The following is a 21,955-nucleotide window of genomic DNA, read 5'->3' as shown; positions in this document are numbered from 1 at the left end:
AGATATTTGCATTCATCTAATCCTCTTGAGTATCCCTGATTTTAATTGCTCCACCGTTGGTGGCCATGCCTTCAGTTGCCTAGGTCACAAGTTCTGGAATACCCTCCATACACTTCTCCCCCTCACTTTCCTGCTTTAAGACATCCTTAAAACCTACTTCTTTATAAAACTCTTATGTCATCTGACCTAACCTTATATTTAGTTTTATAATGTTCCTGTGAAGCACCTTTGGATGTTTTATTCTCTCAGTTGTGCTGTACAAATACCTGTATAAGTTGTTATTGATTAATACAAGACTAGTCTATGCAACTTGTCCCCATAATTTAACCCTTTTTAACTAGGTATCTTTTTGGCAAAATCTGCATCGTGCCCTTCCAAGGCAATACAACCTTTCTGAGGTGTGTCCAGAACAGAACACAGTACTAGATGGGGTCAAATCCGTACTTAATACAATTATACACTAACTTCCACTCTGTTATATTTAGCCGCCTTGAGATGAAGACCAGCATTCCATTAGCCTTTTAAATCATTTTTAGTACCTGTGCACTAGGTTTATGATTTGGTGGACACTGCAGCAAGGGCATTTTCTTCTGAAGTGGGTGAACAGAATCATGACATTTCCCTGCACCTACTTCAGGAAAAAGTGCCCCGATTAATGGGATCTTCATTCTGGGTGGGGTGTTTGTGTATGTGTGTGTTGCGGTGGGGGCAGCCACAGAGACAACTAAGTGCCGAAGTGGGCTGGTTAAAAGGCCCACCTCAGTGCTCTGGGACTTCATCCCAGTTGTGTGTTTGAAAAATAGGCTCTCTAGCCCTCAACCCCCACACTCACCTCTCCCCCCCACCCACACCCCATGCCCCATCCATGCCAACTTGTGCTAACCCATGACCCCACCCACTCCCATGGCTCCTCATACTCTCCATGCCAACTCATGCACCTCCACCCACCTTCCATGGCCTCATCTCCTCCATAGCAATCTATGATTCCCCATTCATCCCATGGCCTCATAAACTCCCTTTTCCAACTTAGTGCCAACTTATGCCAACCAGTCACCCATCACCCACTGCTCTTTGCCCTTACATTCTCCATGCCAACTCACCCAGTATCCGTGCTGAAGCCATGCAGAAATGGAATAAAACAAAGTTCCACCTACCTATTACAGACTTCACTACATTAAAAAACATTAATTGATAAAATCCCAGTCAACACATTTAAATCCCCTTAAGTACTTAATCTTTTATAAAAACAAACATTTGTATTCATAATCCCACATCTGACCTTTTTAATGGATCAGAAAATAAACCAAGTTCTCAACATTTTATGGGATTGTGACAGTGAAGGTTCCTTATCTTCTAGGTTGACTTGTGCAGTAAAAAGCTGGATCGAGCAGAACAGCTCATAGGTGGGCTTGGTGGTGAGAAGACTCGCTGGAATGATACTGCAATAAATTTAGGAGTACAATGCACTAACCTGACAGGTGACATCCTGATTTCTTCTGGAATTGTGGCATATCTTGGGGCCTTCACATCAACCTATAGACAGGTAACCTAAAAATGAAGCCAAGAAAGTGGATTGGATAAGTAGAATTTTTCACCAATCTTTCTATGTACTTTTTAATATCAGCTTTTTTCTAATATAACATTATTTTGGGTAGAATTGATATAGTAGTGGCAATATTTATTCTTAATGCAAATTTTGATTTTAATATCCATCTTAGCTTAGAATATTCACTATTTAGGGAAGTCCATGAACGATGTTTGCTGGATGGTTTAAATTATGTAATTTAGATGACCATGCAATTTCCCAGTGTTTAGTCCACCGCAGGACTCAGTTATCTATAAAATATGCATTCCTAACTGCAGGTGGGTACTGTTCATAGAGTGAAGTTGAAATACTTCACAGTAATATTCATAATAGCATTTAAAGTGATTTCTAAATATTTTGCTCTGATATTTTCTGTTTCTTTACTGCTTCAAATTACTTAGGAAGCTTTATCTCAGATGTTTTGACACAGCCTTTATTTGGAACATCCAAGCCTTTGTATCTTTTGCACAACTTGCCTACCTATACTTATCTTCATATTGTGAACAAATTTTGCTGCTATATAGTCAGATCCTTCATTGTAAATATATATTGTAAATAGTTGAGGCCCCAAAAATCATCCCTGTGGCACTCCACTAATTGCAATTTGCCATCCTGAAAATAACCTATTTATCCCATCTCTGTTTTCTGTTAGTTAGACAACCCTGTACCCATGCTAATATATCACCCCCAATGCCATAATCTCTTATCTTGTGTAGTAATCTTTTATGTGGCACCTTATCGAATGTCTTTTGTAAATCCAAATGCGTCACATCTACCGGTCTCTCTTTATCCACACTACTTGTTACATCATCAAAGAACTCTAATACATTTGGCAAACACGATATCCCTTTCACAAAATCATGTTGACTTTGCCTGATTTTATTATGATTTTCTACATGTCTTGCTACTACCTTTTTAATAATGGATTCTTGCATCTTTCCAATGGCAGACATAATGCTAACTGGCCTATAGTTTCCTGCTTTCTGTCTCCCTCCTTTCTTGAACAGATGTGTTATATTGGTGGTTTTCCAGTCTGTTGGGATCTTTCTAGTATCTAGGAAATTTTGGAAGATTACAACATGGCCTTCATACCCTTGTAATTGGTTTCATTTAAATTTAAGCAGGGCAGGGCAAGGGAGTTGCACAAGATGCAAAATACCGGGACCCAAGTCCTAGCAAGGCCTGGGCTCAAGCAAATATGATGTGCTGAAAATCCTCCTTTTGCAAATAAAAATAATCTAGTACTAACTTGATGTATACTAAACATACCACCAGGACAATTTTAGGCAGCTGCATAAAGTCTCGTTGGCTCATAGATTCAAGTTTTCCAAATTTGGCATCTCCCTGCCTTCAGGTAGACAGGGAGGGGACGAGGGAGAAATATACCAACCCCTGATGCATCCAAGCCTGTGATTGGCTATTAATGGCATAATTGAGAAACTCTCTATTTGAATATTGGAAGCCAATATTGCCACAAGAAACGTTCTAAATGATGAAAGTGATGAATGAGTGATATTTGGTGGGCTATATCGAGAAAACCCTTTTGTATATTTTTTGTGGGATAATAATGAGGAAAGGTTGAACAGGTTGGGCTTATACCCATTGGAGTTTAGAAGACTGAGAAGTGATTTTATTGAAAAATTAAGATTTTGAGGGGACTTTACAGGGTGGGTGCTGGGAGGATGTTTCCCAATGTGGAGTATCTAGAACTAAGGGACACATTTTAACAATTAGGGGCCTCCCAAATAAGACAGTAATGAGGAGTTTTTTTTCTCTTTCAGAGGGTTGTTAACCATGGAATTCTGTTCCCAAGAAAGCAGTGGAGGCTGGATCGTTGAATATATTCAAGGCTGAGTTAGATTTTTGATCAACAAGGGAGTCAAGGGTCATGGGGAACATACAGGAAAATGGAGTTGAGGCCTTGATCTTATTGAATGGTGGGGCATGCTCAAGGGGCTGAATGGCCTATCCTGCTCCTAATTATTGTTCTCTTTGTAGTATAATGGTGTTTGGCATAGCAAAGGTTAATGTGGGACTAGAGAACAATACTACCCACAGTGTGATGTAAAGGGCCTCATGACAAGGGTCAGTCAGAGAATATGCAGAGACCTGTGTAGAAGTAAGCATGAAGTTAGCTTCTTATTTGGGCTATACCTTGTGTATATATGTAAATAGTTATGTATTACTAATAAACACTGCTGTTCAGCCTTACAAGCCTCTAAAAATCTTAGTGAGACCTACTGAACAAATACTTAACAACATTCTTGTGTACTTCAAATATAATGGCACAATTCTGGTACATAATGCATTTTATGGCACTGGTGATTATATAGATTTAGGTAATAGATAGCCTGAAGATTTTACCTTTTATTTTTTTCTTTAAATATAATGTGACACATAAACTTGCTGTGTCTAAATTGGCAATTTAGCAAATTGCTAATGACCAAATAATCCATTTTTGTAATGTTGATTCAGTGATAAATATTGACCAGGACTCTGCAGGGAGAACTCCCCCTGCCCTCCTTTGAAGTTGTGGCCACGGGATCCTTTTTCACACATCTGAGAGGGTAGCGGGGCCTCAGTTTAAAGTCTCATGTCAAAGTCTCCAATGTTGCAGCAATCCCTTGGTGCCGGCACTGAGTGTAGGCCTAGATTTCAGTCCAGTTATCTCCAGTGGGACTTGAACCCTTGACTTTCTGACTTGAGCTGTCACCTGACTGAAGGAAGTCCCTAGTTTTGAGATCTTGGGTAGAATAAATTAGACTAGGAGGATCATTACTGTGAAAGAAAAGATGCTGCACAAGTATCTCTTTTTTTTGGAAAAAGCTGGAAAATATGTATGTATCGCAGCTGATATTTTTCTGATGCATGTGTGGGACAAAGCTGGAAAGTCTGAGCCCTGACTTCATGCCAGCTTGGGAGAGGGCAGGGAGATGCAACTGTATTTTCTTGCCGAGTCCCCTTTGTATCCAATCTCTGGTTCTCTGAACAAGAAACCCATTTACAGACACTAAAACATGCACAGCAGTAGGCCTGCGAAAAAAATTGTAATCCCTGTTCTTGATTACTTTCAAATTGAATCAAGTCCAAATCGGAACTGAATCAAACCACTCCATGTAACAGTGGCCCTTGTTGGTTTGGGAGACCAATACTGTGGTTCACACTCTGTTTTCCCGTCATGTAAATAAACTTATCTGTCTTGATGGGAGTTGGAACAAAGGTTTATTTTTCAATTTCAAGCCAATTAGTTTCTTAGACTTGTCTAAAAAAAACTCTTAAGAGTACATTCACTTCTTGTCATAGATATTGAATCACACTAACATGATTTTAGTAATGAATGAATAAAAATTGTAAACATTAGAAATTTGAAATACATGGAGGCTATGGTCGAACATGAAGAGCCTAAATTAAAGAAAGTTGATTGGTGAATCTTACAAAGCTATGATGTTTTTAATTAATCCTGTTGCATTACACATGACCGGGTCCAAAATAGTCTGCACCCTCGTTGGTTCCAGAATGTATTGTTCTAAGAAACTGGCCTGAATATACTCTATGAACTCATTTGATTTGTCCAATCGATGTGAATATTGAAGTCTCCCATGATTATTGCAGGAGCTTTCTCACAAGCCCCCATTATTTCTTGATATATACTCTGCCCTACTGTGTAGCCACGATTAGTAGGCCTGTAAACCACTCTGACCAGCTTCTTCTTTCTGTTGCTATTTCTTATCGCCACCCAAACTGACCCCACATCTGATATCATCCTTCATTAACAAAGCTTACCCTACTCCTTTTTCCTTTCCTCTTGTCCTTCTAAAATGTCAAATCCCTTGAATAGTCAGTTCCCAGTCACCTTGCAACCACATTCTGTAATGGCTATGATATCATACTCATTTATTTCTATTTGCATTATCAATTTATCCATCTTGTAATGAATGCCATGAGCATTCAGATAAAGATCCTGTTCAGGTGTCATGTTCCCTCCAACATCAACAGTGGTCGCCTGGCTGCAAGAATCATTTCTCTAATTAAACATTTTAAAATGTTATAGAAATGGTGCCTCTGTGCTTAACTGCCCAACTTGTATTTACCTTCTATTACAGCCTGCTGCTTCCCTCAAGCTGGAGGGCCTCTTAGTGGCCCTCCAACTTCAAGGTTTCACCCACCACCCTTAATTGGATGGAAAAACTGTCTCCTTGTCAATTACTTGGGTGTTCCAGTGAAAATTTCAATGAGTGACTGTTTCCACTACTCCCCTGTCCATGAGTGGGTTCGAGACCCAGAAATAGTCTTGACTTCTATTTGCCACCCGCAGAGAGAAAGTCCTGCTCCAACTTTGGTCCAAGCCATGAGGAGATGTCTTTAACCCTGGCACCAGACAGGTAACATAATTTTCAGAACTTCCCATCATGGCTGCAGAGAACCATCTATCCCCTTGACTATACTGTGTCCTTTCACTACCACATTCTTTTTCACCCCTTTTCTTAAATGGCTTCTTGCAATATGGTGCTATGGTCAATTTGTCCATCCACTCCGTAGTCCATGTTCTCATGTATATAAATAGCAGGTATGTTATACCCGTTGGTAAAAGTGAAGAATCAAGGTTGTCACTACATCCTGGATCCCCATATTTGCCTGACTCGCAGTTATACTCTTCTGTCCCTCACCATTGACCAACTCTATGGCTCTACTTAATCTAAGGGGTTTTACTGCCTCCTGGAGTAAAATATCTAGGTAACTGTCCACCTCCCTGATGTCTGCAGTTGCCACGGGTTTGGACTCCAGCTCAACTCCTCTGATCCTAAGTTGTTTGAGCTGCAGACACTTAGCACAGATATGATTTCCGAGATCACAGTGCCCTCCACAAACTCCCACATGTTGTAATCATGGCAAAGCATCTGCCTTACTTATTAAAGTAAAGCAATATTAGGTTACAATTCTAGCTAAGAAATAAAAGAAAAAATATTTACCAACTCCTGGAGGTAAAACAAAAATAATAAAAAGCAGCACCTCCCTTGCCCTTAGCACTGACTTCAAACTTCCACCAAATTCCCACTTAGTTTACAAAGCACTCTGTTCTATGATCACTCTCTTCTTCACATTCAATTATAGACCTGAACATGCTAGTGTCATTAGAATAGCTGATTTCTTCCCGAGAGACACCTCCTATAACCTGGAACATTGAAGTTTAGCAGTGCAAAAATTAATATTCACCCTTGAATTATAATCACAGGCCAGAATTTTATACTCATGTGGGGTCAGGCATGGGTTCTGCGTAAAATTGATTGGGATGGCAGGCGCTGCTATGCCTGTCACCTGCCCACCTTTGCTGATGCTTAACCAGCAGTGGGGTGGGTGGTGGGCGGGCTGCCAGTCCTTGGGCCAATTGAAGCCCTCAAGTGGCTAATTATAGTGCTTCTCCTACTGCTGCTGGTATTTTACCTGGGAGGCTTTACCTCTTAGCCTGAGCTTTGGTAGAGAGGTTTGGGGGGAAGGTGCAGGGCCCATCCTGTTTGGGCACCCTGTGCCCAATGAAGGGCCAACTGAATGCAAAGGACCACAGCTTGAACCCCTCCCAACCCACCCCACCCTCCCAATCTCTACTGGTAATTGGAGCAATTAAAGTAAAAATTGAGGCCCCAATTTTAAACCCCCACGACTGATGGGGCATTGTGTGGGAATTTAAATAATATCATGGTGCTCACCAGAGCCCAAGGCAGGCAAAGGCCTCATTGAAATTCAAAAGTCAGGGTCTGTTGCAGACATTCGTTTTATCGGTAGGTAGTGATGTTACTACCTTGGCAGGGAAACCCATAGCCAACAGTTGGCAGGTTCAAGAGAAGGTTGAAAAGATCAGTTGATTTCTTAAAGGTTTATTTTGGGCCAGGAGGATGAAACGTCTGAATAGAATAACGTGATAAATAGATACCAATAACAGAAATGGGGGCATATTAATGCAAAAAGATTAAGTGAAAACAAAACATCTTTTATTTTCCAACTTATTCTGACAGTGACAAAGTAGTCAGAATTTCTCTGTAAATGTGTGTGAAAGATATTTTGTTAGCATCTATTATAACTCTGTAATGATCATTGACTTCTGAACTTTGTATTTTCCAGGTTCTTTTGTGGTAATTTTATCAAAAATAGTCAAGTAAATTCTAAAGTCACTGGCCTCCACTTAGTGTTTCATCACAGCATTGTGCTAGAGATCAGGAATATGACAGTGAGGACATGGAACTGCAATCCACACCCCCTCCATCAATATTAATATAAACACCTAAATAAATATTTAAGAAATTTGACATTTTAATTCATCCAGATTTCCTTGAATCAAAGCAATGATTTTTTTATCATCCAGATTTTTTCTTTATCCATTGCACACCCATCATGCTTCATGCTTACTGCTTTCCTATACTTTGTCTTTGGTACTCATCTTAATCATGACATCTGATATTTTGTAGCACCAAACGCAAAAATGGGTGGAACAGTGTAAGGCAATGCACATCCCGTGTTCTGATGATTTCTCTCTGACAACTACTTTGGGGGATCCTGTAAAAATTCGATCTTGGAATATTGCTGGATTACCTACTGACAATTTTTCCATTGACAATGGTATCATCATATCGTAAGTAGCAAACGGTTGATACAAATGAATGATACCAAACAGGTGGTACTGTTATGGGCAGGAAGAGGGTTAATATAAATAGCATTAATTTCTCCTCTCACCACCTGTCCATAAACAGAAAGGTGTTTTGATTTCTTTCCCTCTTTATAAGCGGTGGTGTATTTCCCCAACCCTTGGTTTTTGTGCGATCCAAGTTTCTTTTAATAACCCCACAGCAAATTTGAGATAGGATGGACTCAAAGGATTAGTTTAATTGCATACATTCAAGACGTGCGAACAATGTTCATAAAGTCACCTCCGCACTCAGACAGTAAAGAATGGGATAGAGAAAAGAAGGTTTTGCAGTACAGAGACCACTGAGAAAATAAATATTGGCTCATGTAAGTTCCAGAGTCCAGAATCAAAGTCCAGTGAAGTATTTCTTCATGGAGGTTGGTGGGCTGAAAACCGATGTTGTAGAATTCACTTTTCTGGTGGTGTTGATTTCACAAGATGAGATAGGTGCACAGAGATGAATCAGTCTTGTAGGTGATAGCATAGAACTTCAAACAGAAACAGTGCATGTGGGGCTAGGTGTTCAACCTGGGCAGAGCTCCTTCCTGTGTGGCTGCTAGTCAGATGTTAAAGAGCAATCTGAGCTCTTCAGCTCAGCAAGGCAATATTACTTGTTCAACAAGCCAGAGGCCTATGTCACATGACCCCCCCCCCCCCACCACCCCCGCACACCTCTCCACTAGATTTTCAACAAAAGGATGTCCATAGTCTGAAACTTGGCTGGGCTAAATGTCCCAGCCATTATGAGTTGAAAGGAATGCTTAGGGCCCTTTGTCTTAACAGACCAAGCCTGGGTTATCAGATGCCTTTGTATAGTTCTCTTTGAAGCTGAACTGTGCAGTCCCCAGGTGATCATTCGTGGCTTCTCAGAGATAACGTGGTGTGAGTTTTTCTGAAACTGCAGAGTGGCTTCTTTTGTTTTAGGGTCCCAAGCAGACATAGGTTCAGCCATGGTCCAGTTTTAAAATTAAGGAATAGCAATAAGTAAATGTATATTTCATAGAAGTATGAGGTCTTAGTCTCTTACAGTACTGATGAAGCCTTACAATTAATCATTTTGCTTGAAGGTTGCTTCCAGAATTTAAAAATAGTAATTCTCCAACCAAATCAAGCAGTATGAGGATTATAATTTAACCTTGCTTTAAACACATTAACCTGATGTTTCCTCCATATTTGCACTGGCTGACAGTTGGGGGGCTGTAAAATTGGGTGGAATGGTGGGGGCAGTGTGCCATCACCACCCGCTTTTGCTGCTTTTTTACTAGTGGAGACTTCCTAAGAGCCTCTTTCTATCTCCAATAAGAGACATTCTAACCATTGCCCCTATACATTCAATGGCATTACAATTGCTGAATTTCCCCCATTATCAACATCCTGGGAGTTACCATTGACCAGAAACTGAACTGGACTAACCATATAAATACAATGGCTACAAGAGCAGATCAGAGGCTGGAATCCTGATGCCCCAAATCCTTTTCACCATCTGCAAGGCACGAATCTGGAGTATGAAGGAAAACTCCCCACTTACCTGGATGGGTGCAGCTCCAACAACACTAAAGGAGCTTGATACCATCCAGGACAAAACAGCCTGCTTGATTGGCACCCCATCTACAAACATTCACTCCCTCTACCACCGACGCACAGTGTCAGCAATGCAGGAACTCACCAAGACTCCCTAGATAGCGCCCTCCAAACTCACAGCCGCTACCATTTAGAAGGATAAGGGCAGCAGACTGATGAGAACACCACGACCTGGAAGTTCCCCTCCAAGCCACTCACCGCCCCGACTTGGAAATGTATTGCCATTACTTCACTGTCATTGGGACAAAACCCTGGAACTCCCTCCCTGGCAGCACTGTGGGTGTACCTACACCACATGGACTACGATGGTTTAAAAAGGCAGCTCACCGCCACCTTCTCAAGGGCAACTAGGGATGGGCAATAAATGCTAGCCTAGCTAGTGACACCCACATCCCACGAATGAATAGAAAAAATATATCACAGGGGTATTGCCCATGCTACACACTGAGGCTGCCACATTGCTTAAAAACAAAAAACTGCGGATGCTGGAAATCCAAAACAAAAATAGAAATACCTGGAAAAACTCAGCAGGTCTGGTAGCATCGGCGAAGAAGAGCAAAGTTGACGTTTCGAGTCCTCATGACTCAAGGATTCATGAGGACTCGAAACGTCAACTTTGCTCTTCTCCGCCGATGCTGCCAGACCTGCTGAGTTTTTCCAGGTATTTCTATTTTTGTTATGCCACATTGCTTGTTGGCTCAGGGGTGCCCTTACTGATTGGCACAATGTGCCCCACGGAGAGCCCTCCCAACAAAAAGGCTACTTCTAGGCTCTCCGTTGCCACACACCCAACCCCCTTGGTGGGCCTGCCTGACTGGCCCTGACAAGCCCACCCCACTTACCTTCTCTGGTCTCCATTGATCACTTGGTCTGAGGAATGCTGCAGTCCCAGCAGTGGTCACCTCTCCTGGTGGCACTGCTGGGACTGAAGAGCTGCTGGTTCTCTGATTGGTTATTGGAGATGGGACATCCTGCCTCAGAAAGGCATAAGCCGTGACCTGAGACAATTATTTGCCTGAGCTGTGCAAAATAGCATCGTGGCTTCCATGGCTGGCAGAGACGGGTTTGCCCCCTGCCTTCCAGACCATAAAGGGGCTTTGTGCGGTGCTAATGCCTCCACATTATATCCCAGCCAGAGGTGTAGTTTACTATTGACACATTGACTGTCACTTGTAACTTTGATAAGGGTTGTTACAATGCTGTGGCAAGGGTGAAAACCTGACTGAAGGAGTTCAAACATGGAATTGCAAGAAAGTTGGACAAAGATTTGTGAATTGACAACATACTGAAGGAGATGAAAGGAATGGTGATAGAGATAGTTTGCAGGTAAGAAGGGGTTAGGGTAGGTTTTTTGAACGAAGAGGTGATGATGGCATATTTGAAGAGAAGGGGGATGCTACCTAAGGAATCACAACCATTAACAATATCAGCTAACATGAGGGCCAGGAAGGGCAGTTAGGTGATCAGCAGTTTGGTGGAAGAGGATCAGTGAAGCAGGAGTTGGGTTACATAGACAAGCTGAACTTAGGAAGACATGAGGGGAGACAGGAGAAAAATTAGAGAAAGATATGATTCCAAGGCTAGGGTAAGAGTAAAGCCTAGGGGCTTTTTTGGCTTGGTGGCTTGGGGAAGGGAAGGGAGTAGTAGAGGCAACTAATCAAATGGTCTCAATCTTAAGACAAGTAAGTCCATGGACCTTTCAAACTTATTGGATATGTGAATGGAAGGGGCAAGGGAAAGGGGTTTAAGAAAGTAACATTTAATTTACCTGTCTACGTGAACTATATCCTCTTTCAAATAATGATCACCATGCCTAAATGTGATTGTGCAGTCTGCCTTTAGCTTTTAAATCCTGGCATTTATATTAATCTTTCCATTTTGTTATATTGCTCTGTTTTCAACATTAACTTGCTAAATATGTCTCTTAAGGCATAATTGTCCTCACAAAACATCATGAAGATTAGATTCAGGCCTACTTTTTTTAAAGTATGTTAAATAGTCATAAAATCAACCTATTTTGATACTATTATGCTGTTTTCTGTTAGTTCTATTCATATTACTTCCAATTACATTCATTTGTAATAGAAAATCATAGCAAATCACACTTTAATATTGCATAAATCTTTTGGCTTCTTGTAGGAATGCTCGAAGATGGCCGCTAATGATAGATCCTCAAAGCCAGGCAAATAAATGGGTAAAAAACATGGAAAAAGCCAACAGTCTTCATGTAATTAAGCTCAGTGACTCTGACTTTGCAAGAACTTTGGAAAACTGCATTCAGTTCGGCACTCCTGGTAAGTTACAGATATGCAGTTTGTAAACACTGCCTAAAGGAGGTGCAATTTACCATAAAGGAAACTAACCTCTAAACCATACAATTGAATTGACATAGAAAAGTAACTGGACTGGCATTCTTTCAGCACTTATATACAATAGTGTATTCAAAATAACGGCATATGTTGGCAATATAAGTACTGTGGTGAGGCATTTTGAAAGACAAAAATAAATTTAATTTGTTACTTTTTAAAATCACTATAATAGTATGGTATTCAATAGTTCATACTGATAATACTAAATGATTCACAATTCTCCTTTGCAATTTGTACAAAGAATAGATAAAAATCAAGAAGAATCAGCATTTTGAATGAAATACTGTTTCATGTTTTAGAACTTGGGCACCACTTAGGGTAATGTTATCATCTAGCAGAAACATGGCCAGAAAAGCATGGGCAGTATGTGACAAAATTTCCAGTTTGCACTATCCATCAAGGAAAAGATCCAATTGATAATTTAAACTGACTGATTATTCCAGGCATACTGATTTTAACATTATGGATAGTTGCTGTATTGTGTAGCTCCAATTTACAATAAAGAGCATCAAACTGCCCTTGTTCAGAACCGCCCTGTTGTGTAGCATAGCCAATAGCTTCCCATGCTATTAGTAATATTCTTCCTCACCTTGGTGAACGAACTTTCATGGGGTGTAGCGGGTACCTGAATTTGCGATGAGTGAATCTGTCCATTAGGCTCTTTGCCTGGCATGCTGGAAAGGAAAATCTGCTTATTTTTCTTGGGCTGGTACAAATCCTTCAATTGTACAAATGCCAAACCAGAAATACATGGCCGGAATCTTCGGGTCGGCGTGTGAGGTCCCCCCTTGCCGACGCGTAAAATGATGCGTGGTGACGTCGGGCGTGTGTCCCGACGTCACCGTGCGTCATTCAGATCCTCGGTTCGGTAGGCATGCATTAAAGTCGGCTGCGCGCCCGCTGAACTGTCAAAGGCCGATTAAGGCCATTTAAATTCCAATTAAGATCATTAACTGAGCTGCCCATGCAACCTTCGCATTTATCATGAAATCTCATCCATGGGCAGGATGAGGTTTCATGAAGGCTTTTAAAGTTTAATAAAAGTTTTAATAACATTCATTGACATGTCCCAGCTCATGTGACACTGTCACATGAGGGGATATGTCTTAAAAAAATTTTTTTTTCTTTAAATTAAAATTTTAAAAAATCAAACTAATCTCCCTGAGGCAGCTCCGTGCCTCAGGGAGATTTCTGCACTCTTTTGCGTGCATGTGCGAAAGAGCGCATGCCCCAACTCAGCCTACTCCCCCCGCCTGCACAAGGAGCGCTCAGCGCTTCCGGGTGCGCGTCATGCTGGGCGGGCCTTAATTGGCCTGCCCGTGTAAAATGGCAGGGCACAGCCGATCACGGGTGGCGATCAGCTGCGCACCCACCCGTGCCCTCTCCTGCCCAACTCTCCCCTCCCCCACCCCCCCGACAGGGAGAAAATTTTCCTCCATGTTTCTGTTTGTTACCTAAGTAAAATGTGTAGTTCTTGTTTGATAGTTTTTAACAGGTAGTGTTATTTCTAAAATTTTCAAATGATACAGATTTGATAACCTAGTACTGGCAGACCCTGAACGTAAACTTAATGAATGTACAAAATGTATACCTGCGGAAGTTAAATTTCTGTAAGACCACGGTAGAATTTTAGCATCAAAATTTAAGGTGAAAAGTTTAACAATGTTAGTATCCGCCCAGTCTAAATGTAAAGTGTGCAATGAACAATTGCAAAGATGTATTTATAATTCACTGTATATACAACCTATTAATGATGACCATAAATGAATAACATAAGTGAGCAACACTAAAACCTAAATTCATATTCACCATTGTTTGAGTATAAAAGATTACTGTATAAGACTGAGCCTCATGCGATAGATAATAATGTACTAATCTGGATAAAAAATGAATAATTAAAGTAAATATTTAGGAGCCCAATGGAAGCCAGTTGTTTTTGTGTCTCCCAGAATTGATGGTGGGGTGAAGTAGTAGCTGGAGTTAGATCAGAGGTATTTAAACATTCAGATTTTATAAATTAGGAACAGCAGCAAATAATGAGCACAAATATATGTATACAAATATAGAAGGATTTGCTGAAGTTGGGTGGAGATAGAAAAGTGATATTTTTACGTTTAGCGCAGGTAAATGAAAAGTGATGACATTTTGTTTAAAAAAAGGTAATGTGAAATAAGTACGCTGTAGAATATATTGGACGTATCAGAGCAGGAGAGGTCTCTGAATGCTAGCGGACAGTTTACTAACACTAGTAGCCCAATATTTTTAGGTAATTATATAAACAAAATGTATGGCTATCGAGCAAATTATGCGTCAAAAAGTGACCTTAAAATGTTGTGTAGCTTTAGTGAGACCTGATCTAGAGTTGTGGTTAAGTTCGTTCCCTTAACTTGGAAAATCTATGTCATTGGACGGGATTTTCCAGCCCCATTGTGGCAGGACCCGCTATGGGAGATTCGGCAGCCCAGCCAAAAATCACCAACTTTTGGCGGGACCGGACGACCCTGGAAGTAGGAGGGGTTGGAAAATCCCGCCCATACTGTTGGAGATGACTGAGAAGTGCATACCTTGGGATGTTACTTTCTTGAAAAGTATAGGAGGGAGAGCTTATAAATGTTTTGAAGTCATGAAGAAGATCAATGCAGAACTGGAAAGTATTGGTTCCAGATAAGAAAATTTGAAGTAAATATGCAGTTAGACAAAACATGTTTAGTAAAAGGCTAATAAGCCTGTGGAATAAAGTGGAAGTGCAACTGTTGTACAGGAAACTTTTACGAGGTTTCAAAAAGGAAATAGTTAACCTCCTGTCTAAATGTCTAATCCTTCCTGAATTTTAGATTTGAGAAAATTGTATTGAAAGACCAGATGCACCAATGATCTTTGCCTACTTTTGAAATATATTACTCCAGGCTTGAAGATCCTCTGTGAGACTAGTGGAATTCTTCAAAAAATGGCAAATATGTGGGTGTTTCTTAGCTTATAAAGTGTAGAACCTATTTCCACCCTTTACAAAACAAAAGATGGCAAGGGAGCCAAGGGCAAGGAATCCACATGCTTCATGTTCCTGCCATTCCGGCTCAGTTGAGACCCAGCATATCATTAGAGAATGGTACACCAAGTGAAGTGAGGCACGTTGCTCTTCTTATCACTGAGATCATGTCCCAAGGAATTTGAGGGCCTGTGTTGCTATCAATAAAACAAAATTCTGACATTTGCGGTAAAGTTAGAGTATGTCACACTGAGAATCTAGTACAACAAAGGGAAGATTAATCTGTCACGGCATTACTCTAACAGGGAGATTGGAGTTTGTAGTCTCATGTTGCTAATTATTTGTAACTGTTTCTATGTAATGCAGGGGTTTCATTCTCTGTCTTTGTGTTTATTTTGGCTGTGTTTAGAGTTCAATGCTGAAAAGACATCATTCTTGATTGCAGTATGGTTTAATGCACTTTTTTCCTTCTGATGGTCTCTCCAATTTTAATTTATAATATTTCTAACGGGGAATATACAACAATTTGATTTTATGATGTTATCTAAAAGAAATGGTATTTTGAAATAGTCCTTCAGTACGCATGGGGTAAACATGGATACAATAGGTGAAATGGGCTGTTGTTACATATCAAAGAGCAATTATTTTACAAAGAATTATCTGTTAAGAGTTCACTGTAAAACTAAATGTGGATCTTCTTAAGGACAATGTTAATGATTTAATTTTTCAGTTTTGCTGGAAAATATTGGTGAGGAGCTAGATCCCATCCTAGAACCTTTGCTGCTGAAACAAACATTCAAGCAGGGTGGAAGCTTGTGCATTCGACTGGGGGATTCCACAATTGAATATGCCCCAGATTTCCGCTTTTACATCACAACAAAGTTGAGAAATCCTCATTACCTGCCAGAAACATCTGTTAAGGTTTGAAATGTGACAAAAAATTTTTAGCTTTGGAGTACTGTTTAATTCCAGGTCATTGTTAAATTTCCAGGCCATTTTGACACTGTCACAATTTAACTGTTGTACTGAATGTCACACAACAATTACAACATGAACAGCTAAGCATTTCAATATATGTGTATAATAAATAATGTTATGATCTCTGTAGAGACCAATAACTTTTACAGAGAAATTCAAACTTCAGCTAACAGCTGAAAGAAAAACACATCACATTTCACATTTTATAACTTTCACTTTATCAAATAACAGACAACACTATTGACTAAACACTATTTTCTTTTGTAGACAACTTGTACTTTAAACTATAGAAATAAACAGTTCTTATCAGAAACAGTTCACAGGTGTTCCCAACTTCCAATGGCTTGCTTCCTTTTTAATTTGCCAGCTGGTAACCTCTAATCACAGAACCACCTCCCACTTTGAGGGTTATGCTGTAGACTTCTTTCTCTAGCTTGAAGCTAGGCAAGTCTTCCAGCCTCTTGTAACTCCTCATGAACTCAGTCTTCAATCTGAGTGTGAGCTCACATTCACGTTCAATGCAGTGAATGACAGAGTCAGCAAATTCTCTGCTTAAGGTGCATGCCTGGCTGCTTCTTAGTTAGCTACAGACCAAACACGACAAAACCACGATTACGGTTTGTCTACGATATTCCTGGGTTTAAAGGGAAGCCTGCAACCTGATCTCAAGATGGCTTCTTCTACCTTCTTCCCCATGGCAACAGGAAAAACATTAGCTTCGTACAAAAGTAGAAATGCTAATTAGTTATCCTTGATCCCAAGTATCATCTTAGAAGTAAAGGAATAATTTACAGCACAACAACTGTTTACAACTTAATATCCACAAAACTTTTCTAAGTCTTTGGGCGACTTGGGGTCTATTCATTTTGGACTTAGAAACTGCTGTCATTGTTCCATGTGTCTTGCACCTCCCTCTCATAAGACAATCTGAGTCTTCCTCAGATCTCTAACAATTAACCAACATTTTTGATTCATTGATGGGATTTGGGCATTGCTGTCCATCCCTAATTGCTCTTGAGAAGGTGGTAGTGAGCTGCCTTCTTGAACTGCTACAATCCATCAGGTGTAGGTACACCCATAGTGCTTAGGCATACTGTCAGGCAGACTCAGCACCTGTCACATGACCCCTTTTATCTACCTTACATTTAAAGTTACAGGGCAGAATTTTCTGGATGGCGGGGGTCAGACCGGGTGTGGACACGGAGGCGATCCACGCTGCCATTTTACATGGGCGGGCCAATTAAGGCCCACTCAGTGTACTTCACGACTCCCGTGCATAGCGTGAGTGGGTGGTCAGGGGCGGGCGCGCTCAGCCTGCGGGGTCCAATGGTGACCCGGCGGCCTGTATTAAAGAAGGCCTGGCAGTCTTGGAAAGGCTGCTCGTAATGGCTGGGAGAAGGGCTCTGCAGAGGGGCAATGGTGGTTAGGCCATCGGGGCAGGCCAGTCCAGAGGGTAGAGCCAGTGTGCCCCTCGTTTTTCTGATGACTGTCTTGCTTCCCTCCTCGAGGAGGTGGCAGCACGATGGGAGGTGCTGGTTCCCTAGGACAGGAGAAGGAGGCCCCCCCCCCACATGATGAAACGTACCTGGGAGGTGGTGAGCTCCCAATGGTGCGATGAACCAGGATACAGTATCACAAGTGCTTCAATGACTTGTTGCGCTTGGGCAGGGTGAGGACAATGTGGGCATTGGTCACTTAACCCAGTAGGTAGGCTTTCCTCCTGCTGCAACCCCCCCCACCTCAAGTCTGAGTTTAATGACTGCATTGAATCATTGAGCTTTGCTGGGTGGGCCAGTGGGCCAGCAGATATTGTCCATGCCGAGGTCAGCCTGAGAGGGTGATGAAGTGATGTGTTTTGAGCCCCGCAGCATATTTTACACTGAGGCCCACATAACTGTTTTGGGGGCAACCTGGAGGAGCTGCTCCTAGGCGCTGTGCTTAAACTGCAGAACATGTCCAAGTTAGGGTGATGACATACTGGGAGGGGAGCTTCAAGGTGGTATGGCAATGAGCCATCTGCTGCCCCTCTGCGCTCCATGTGCTTGTGCCTCTTTGCTATGGAAGGATATACCTTGTGGTGCTTAATGTGATGTAGGCAGCATGTGGCCAAGGGGGGATGGGGGGTGGGGAACAGGCTTAGCACCTTTGAGTGAGTGTTCTGCAGTAGCGGGGTGAGGAGGCTCTGGAACCCTGCTATGCCCCACTCTGGTTGGGTTGGGCCGTGTGCGAAGAGAGTCCATGTACAATTTGCACAAATCAATGCTCTTCTCTCATTTTCAGGAGAAGAATGCTCATAATGCTGCAGAGTGTGTGAGGACTGGTGGCGGCCAGGTGCAGGTAGCCATTCTCAGCCAGTTTGAGCAGGAGGCCCTACTTTTGGAGAGGTGCCATGCGCCCAGGTCCGCTGGTGTGGGTGAGGCTGGGGTGCCACAGTCAGGTGTGTTTGCCCAGCAGTGAGGGCACCATTGTTCTCCAAACAGCCAAAGCAGTGCTGAATGCTAAGTGATTTATTTTAGCAACATGGCTTGACCATTGCTTATGGAAGGATGAGTGCATAATGATCCAGGGGGACAGGGATGCATTTTGTCATTGCCTTCACGTTAACAGATCCAATGTCCTTGTTCTTCCCTTCAGCATCAGTGGAGTAAGGCCTTGAGGAGGAGCAGCAGAGGTCCCCTCTCACACCTGAGGGCCCTGAAGTCTCACCAGCATCACACCATCTTTGCCAGGCAGGCACTAGCACAGATACTAGCGCCTTGGTGGGAGTTAGAACATCGGCTAGTGTCCCGGGGCACAGTGGTGAGGGCACTTCACAGTCGCTGGAGGAGATGGCAGAGACAGAGAGTGTCCATGGTGCCAGCCATGTTGAAGGACTGCAGGGGACCAGGCACATGTTCAGTCGGTGCCTGGTGATGTGCCTCGGGAGTCATCCGCAATGCAACAGGAGCAGGAAATGTGGCTGGGTGTGCGGGAGCATCTGGCGGAGATACATGTGGCTATGCTTGGCTTGGTCTCCATGGTGGAGGAGTCTACACAGATGATCGCCAAAGCAATGAGCCACATGACTGACCACCATGTGTCCTCCATGGAGACAGTGGTGACTCTCATGTAAAGCTCCTCCAGGAGACTCATTAGGGCCTCACATCGGCATTGACCTCAGCTGCTCAGTGCCAGTGTGGAAGATGGTGTGGGCACCATGTTTCCCAGCTCGGTGCCCATCCATCCAGAGTGAGCAGGAAGCCCTGAAGCGTTGTCACATCAGCGCAGCTGCTGCCTGTCATCTCTGCGGGCACCTCTTAGGGCACTCCGGATGAGGGCAGCAGCTCCCCCGCCCTCTCCCAGTGATGAGGCATCCAGTGAGGCTGCGACGACTGGGGAGATGCCAGCTGTGGAACTGGCAGGCCCCTCTCAGGCGGGGCCAGCACAGGCTCCACGGGCCAAAGGACGACTGCCAAGTTCATTGAGGCCAACAGGACAGTGGAGTCAGCAGGCTGTCTCAGATGCTGCTCCCAGCGATGGGGCAGCACCAAGATGTAGCACCCGGAAATGTAAACATAAGGCACCTTAGGCACATTACGGGTTTATCACTGGTGCTTTTGTGTTGGCCCAAGATGAGGTCTTTATGATATGCTTTGAATTAGAACGCCCTTGTCATTTTGTTTCATTATGTTTCTTTGTCTATGATATTAAATTCAGACATGTGACCATGGCTGAGGGTGCCTCTTTTCTTCTGCATGTGTATGGGTTCCAAAATGTTAGGAGTGCTTTGTGGGACATTCATCTTTATTAACAAGGCCTTAGTTCCTGTTCTTAACCTGGAAGATTTGGCTCTTAGGTATTGAGTATGGAGCCTACAGCCCAGGCTTGTCCTGGAGGTCCATCTGTGGTGTGCTAGCTAAAAGTTCATTGGATTAAAGCCTCCCAGGTGTCCCTGACTTCCTGTAGTATGCCCGGGTCAGCATCTACCCCCTCAGCATTTCCCTGTACGTGCTCATCCTCGGACTCACTGTTGGACTCATCGTGTGCAGCCTCAGGCACTGCGTTGATGTTTTCATCATCCACTGCATCCCCCCTTTACAGCGCAAGATTGTGGAAAGCGCAGCATGCAATGACCATCACCAACACACAATCTGGGGGCTATTGGGATGCGCCCCCCCCAAGCAGTCCAGGCATCGGAAGGGCATCTTGAGAAGATTGATGATTCTGTCCACCACAGCCCTTCTGGAGGCGTGGCTCCTATTGTACCGCTGCTCAGTTTCTGTTCTTGGATGCTGAAGAAGCGTCATGAGCTACCTTCTGAGGGGATAGCTCTTGTGACCCAGCAACCATCCAGAACTGCAGAGACCCGGCACCTGGGAATGTCTGAGGATGTAGGCGTCGTGGGAGCTCCTGGGTACCTTGCATGGGCTTGCAAAATCAGCATTTCGTGATCACATACTCTCTACACGTTCATGGAATGGAAGCCCTTCCTGTTGACGAACCACGCTCACCTGCTGGCGCCTTGATAGCCACATGTGTGCAGTCTATTGCACCCTGGACGAGGGGGAAGCTAGCAATGGCCAAGAAGCCTCTGGCTTGCTGTGTCTGGCTTGCCTGGTCCCAATGGAAGTGGATGAAGGTCAATGCACACCTGAACAATGTGTCTGTAACCTGCTTGACACAAGTGTGGACAGCTGATTGGGAGACACCTCAAAGATCATCCACCGACCCCTGGAAGGAGCCCGAGGCATAGAAGTTAAGGGCAGCTGTGACCTTTAGAGCCACTGGCAAGGTGTGTCCATCCACACAGTTTGCGGAGATCTCAGGCCCAATCATCTGACAGATATAATTGACTGTCTCCATGAGAGACGGAACCTCCTTCGGCACTGCACCTCAGACATATTGAGGTAGCTGCTTTGGTGCCTGTATACCCTGGCAGCAGGTTAGTCGTGACTTCTGTGGCCCCTTCCACTTTGGTCTACCTCATGACCCTGTGCCCCTTGTGACTTCACTTGTCCTTCCAAAGTTGGCTCCCCTAGAGGCTGAATGTGCAATCTTGGCCTCCTCCCCCTTCCAGCCCTCCCTTCCTCCTCAGAGGAGGTGCCTCCAGTGGACAGTTTGGCTCCCATTCCCAGGCTATGGGAAGGCTTCTAGAAACCTGCAGGCCCAAAACAGATTCCTTACTGCAGAGTGCTGACTTGAGGGTTAAGAGTCCAGACAAAGCAGCTGGTATGCATTTTGAAGTATTGCAGATCACACAGGCAAGTTTCAAAAACTTTGAAAAATCAATACTTGAGAGAGTGCACTTGCGACCCCAGTGAGTTCTCTTATCCCACCTGTGGATGAGGTTTATACAAATGTGTCCTACCCATTTTTTCATTGCGCCCGTGCGCCAACCTGAAGATTGCATGGGTGCTGACAAATCAGCGTCGATTAGTGAGTCAAGGTCCTTAAATGGCCTGTTAATTAATGGCGGGTGCGCAGCAGACATCATCGCGTGCCCGGCCAACAAAATATCATGGTGGCGCGCAGTGATGTCGGGATGCTCGCCTGACGTCATTGCGCATCATTTTACGCATGGATGTGCAGGCCCTGCTCATGCACGCCGATGTGAAAATTCTGCCCACAGTTCCAAACTATGGGGCAAAATTTTTCGCTTGGCTGGTGGGCACGCGCCCGACCCAACTGAACGTAAAATGACGCACAATGATGTCGGGTGAGCATCCCAACATCATCGCGCACTCTCACGATATTCTGGCATGCACCTGTTGACAATTAAAAGGCCTATTAAGGCCATT

General features: G+C 43.2%; 1 protein-coding gene across 1 annotated transcript in view; it reads left to right on the top strand.

Annotated features, from left to right (window-relative positions):
• dnah7 (dynein, axonemal, heavy chain 7) overlaps window positions 1–21,955 on the top strand; it is a 616,407-nt gene that overhangs the window by 416,508 nt on the left and 177,944 nt on the right. Inside the window, exons 46-49 of the mRNA XM_041200170.1 lie at window positions 1,358–1,543; window positions 8,047–8,210; window positions 11,985–12,139; window positions 15,931–16,121. Coding sequence (XP_041056104.1) covers window positions 1,358–1,543; window positions 8,047–8,210; window positions 11,985–12,139; window positions 15,931–16,121 — 696 coding nt within the window. The remainder of the gene's footprint in view (window positions 1–1,357; window positions 1,544–8,046; window positions 8,211–11,984; window positions 12,140–15,930; window positions 16,122–21,955) is intronic.

This window comes from Carcharodon carcharias, chromosome 12, assembly GCF_017639515.1.
Source record: "Carcharodon carcharias isolate sCarCar2 chromosome 12, sCarCar2.pri, whole genome shotgun sequence".
NCBI classification, from domain to species: domain Eukaryota; kingdom Metazoa; phylum Chordata; class Chondrichthyes; order Lamniformes; family Lamnidae; genus Carcharodon; species Carcharodon carcharias.
The sequence above is the reverse complement of the archived record's forward strand: the minus strand, read 5'-3'. Positions and strand labels throughout refer to the sequence as shown.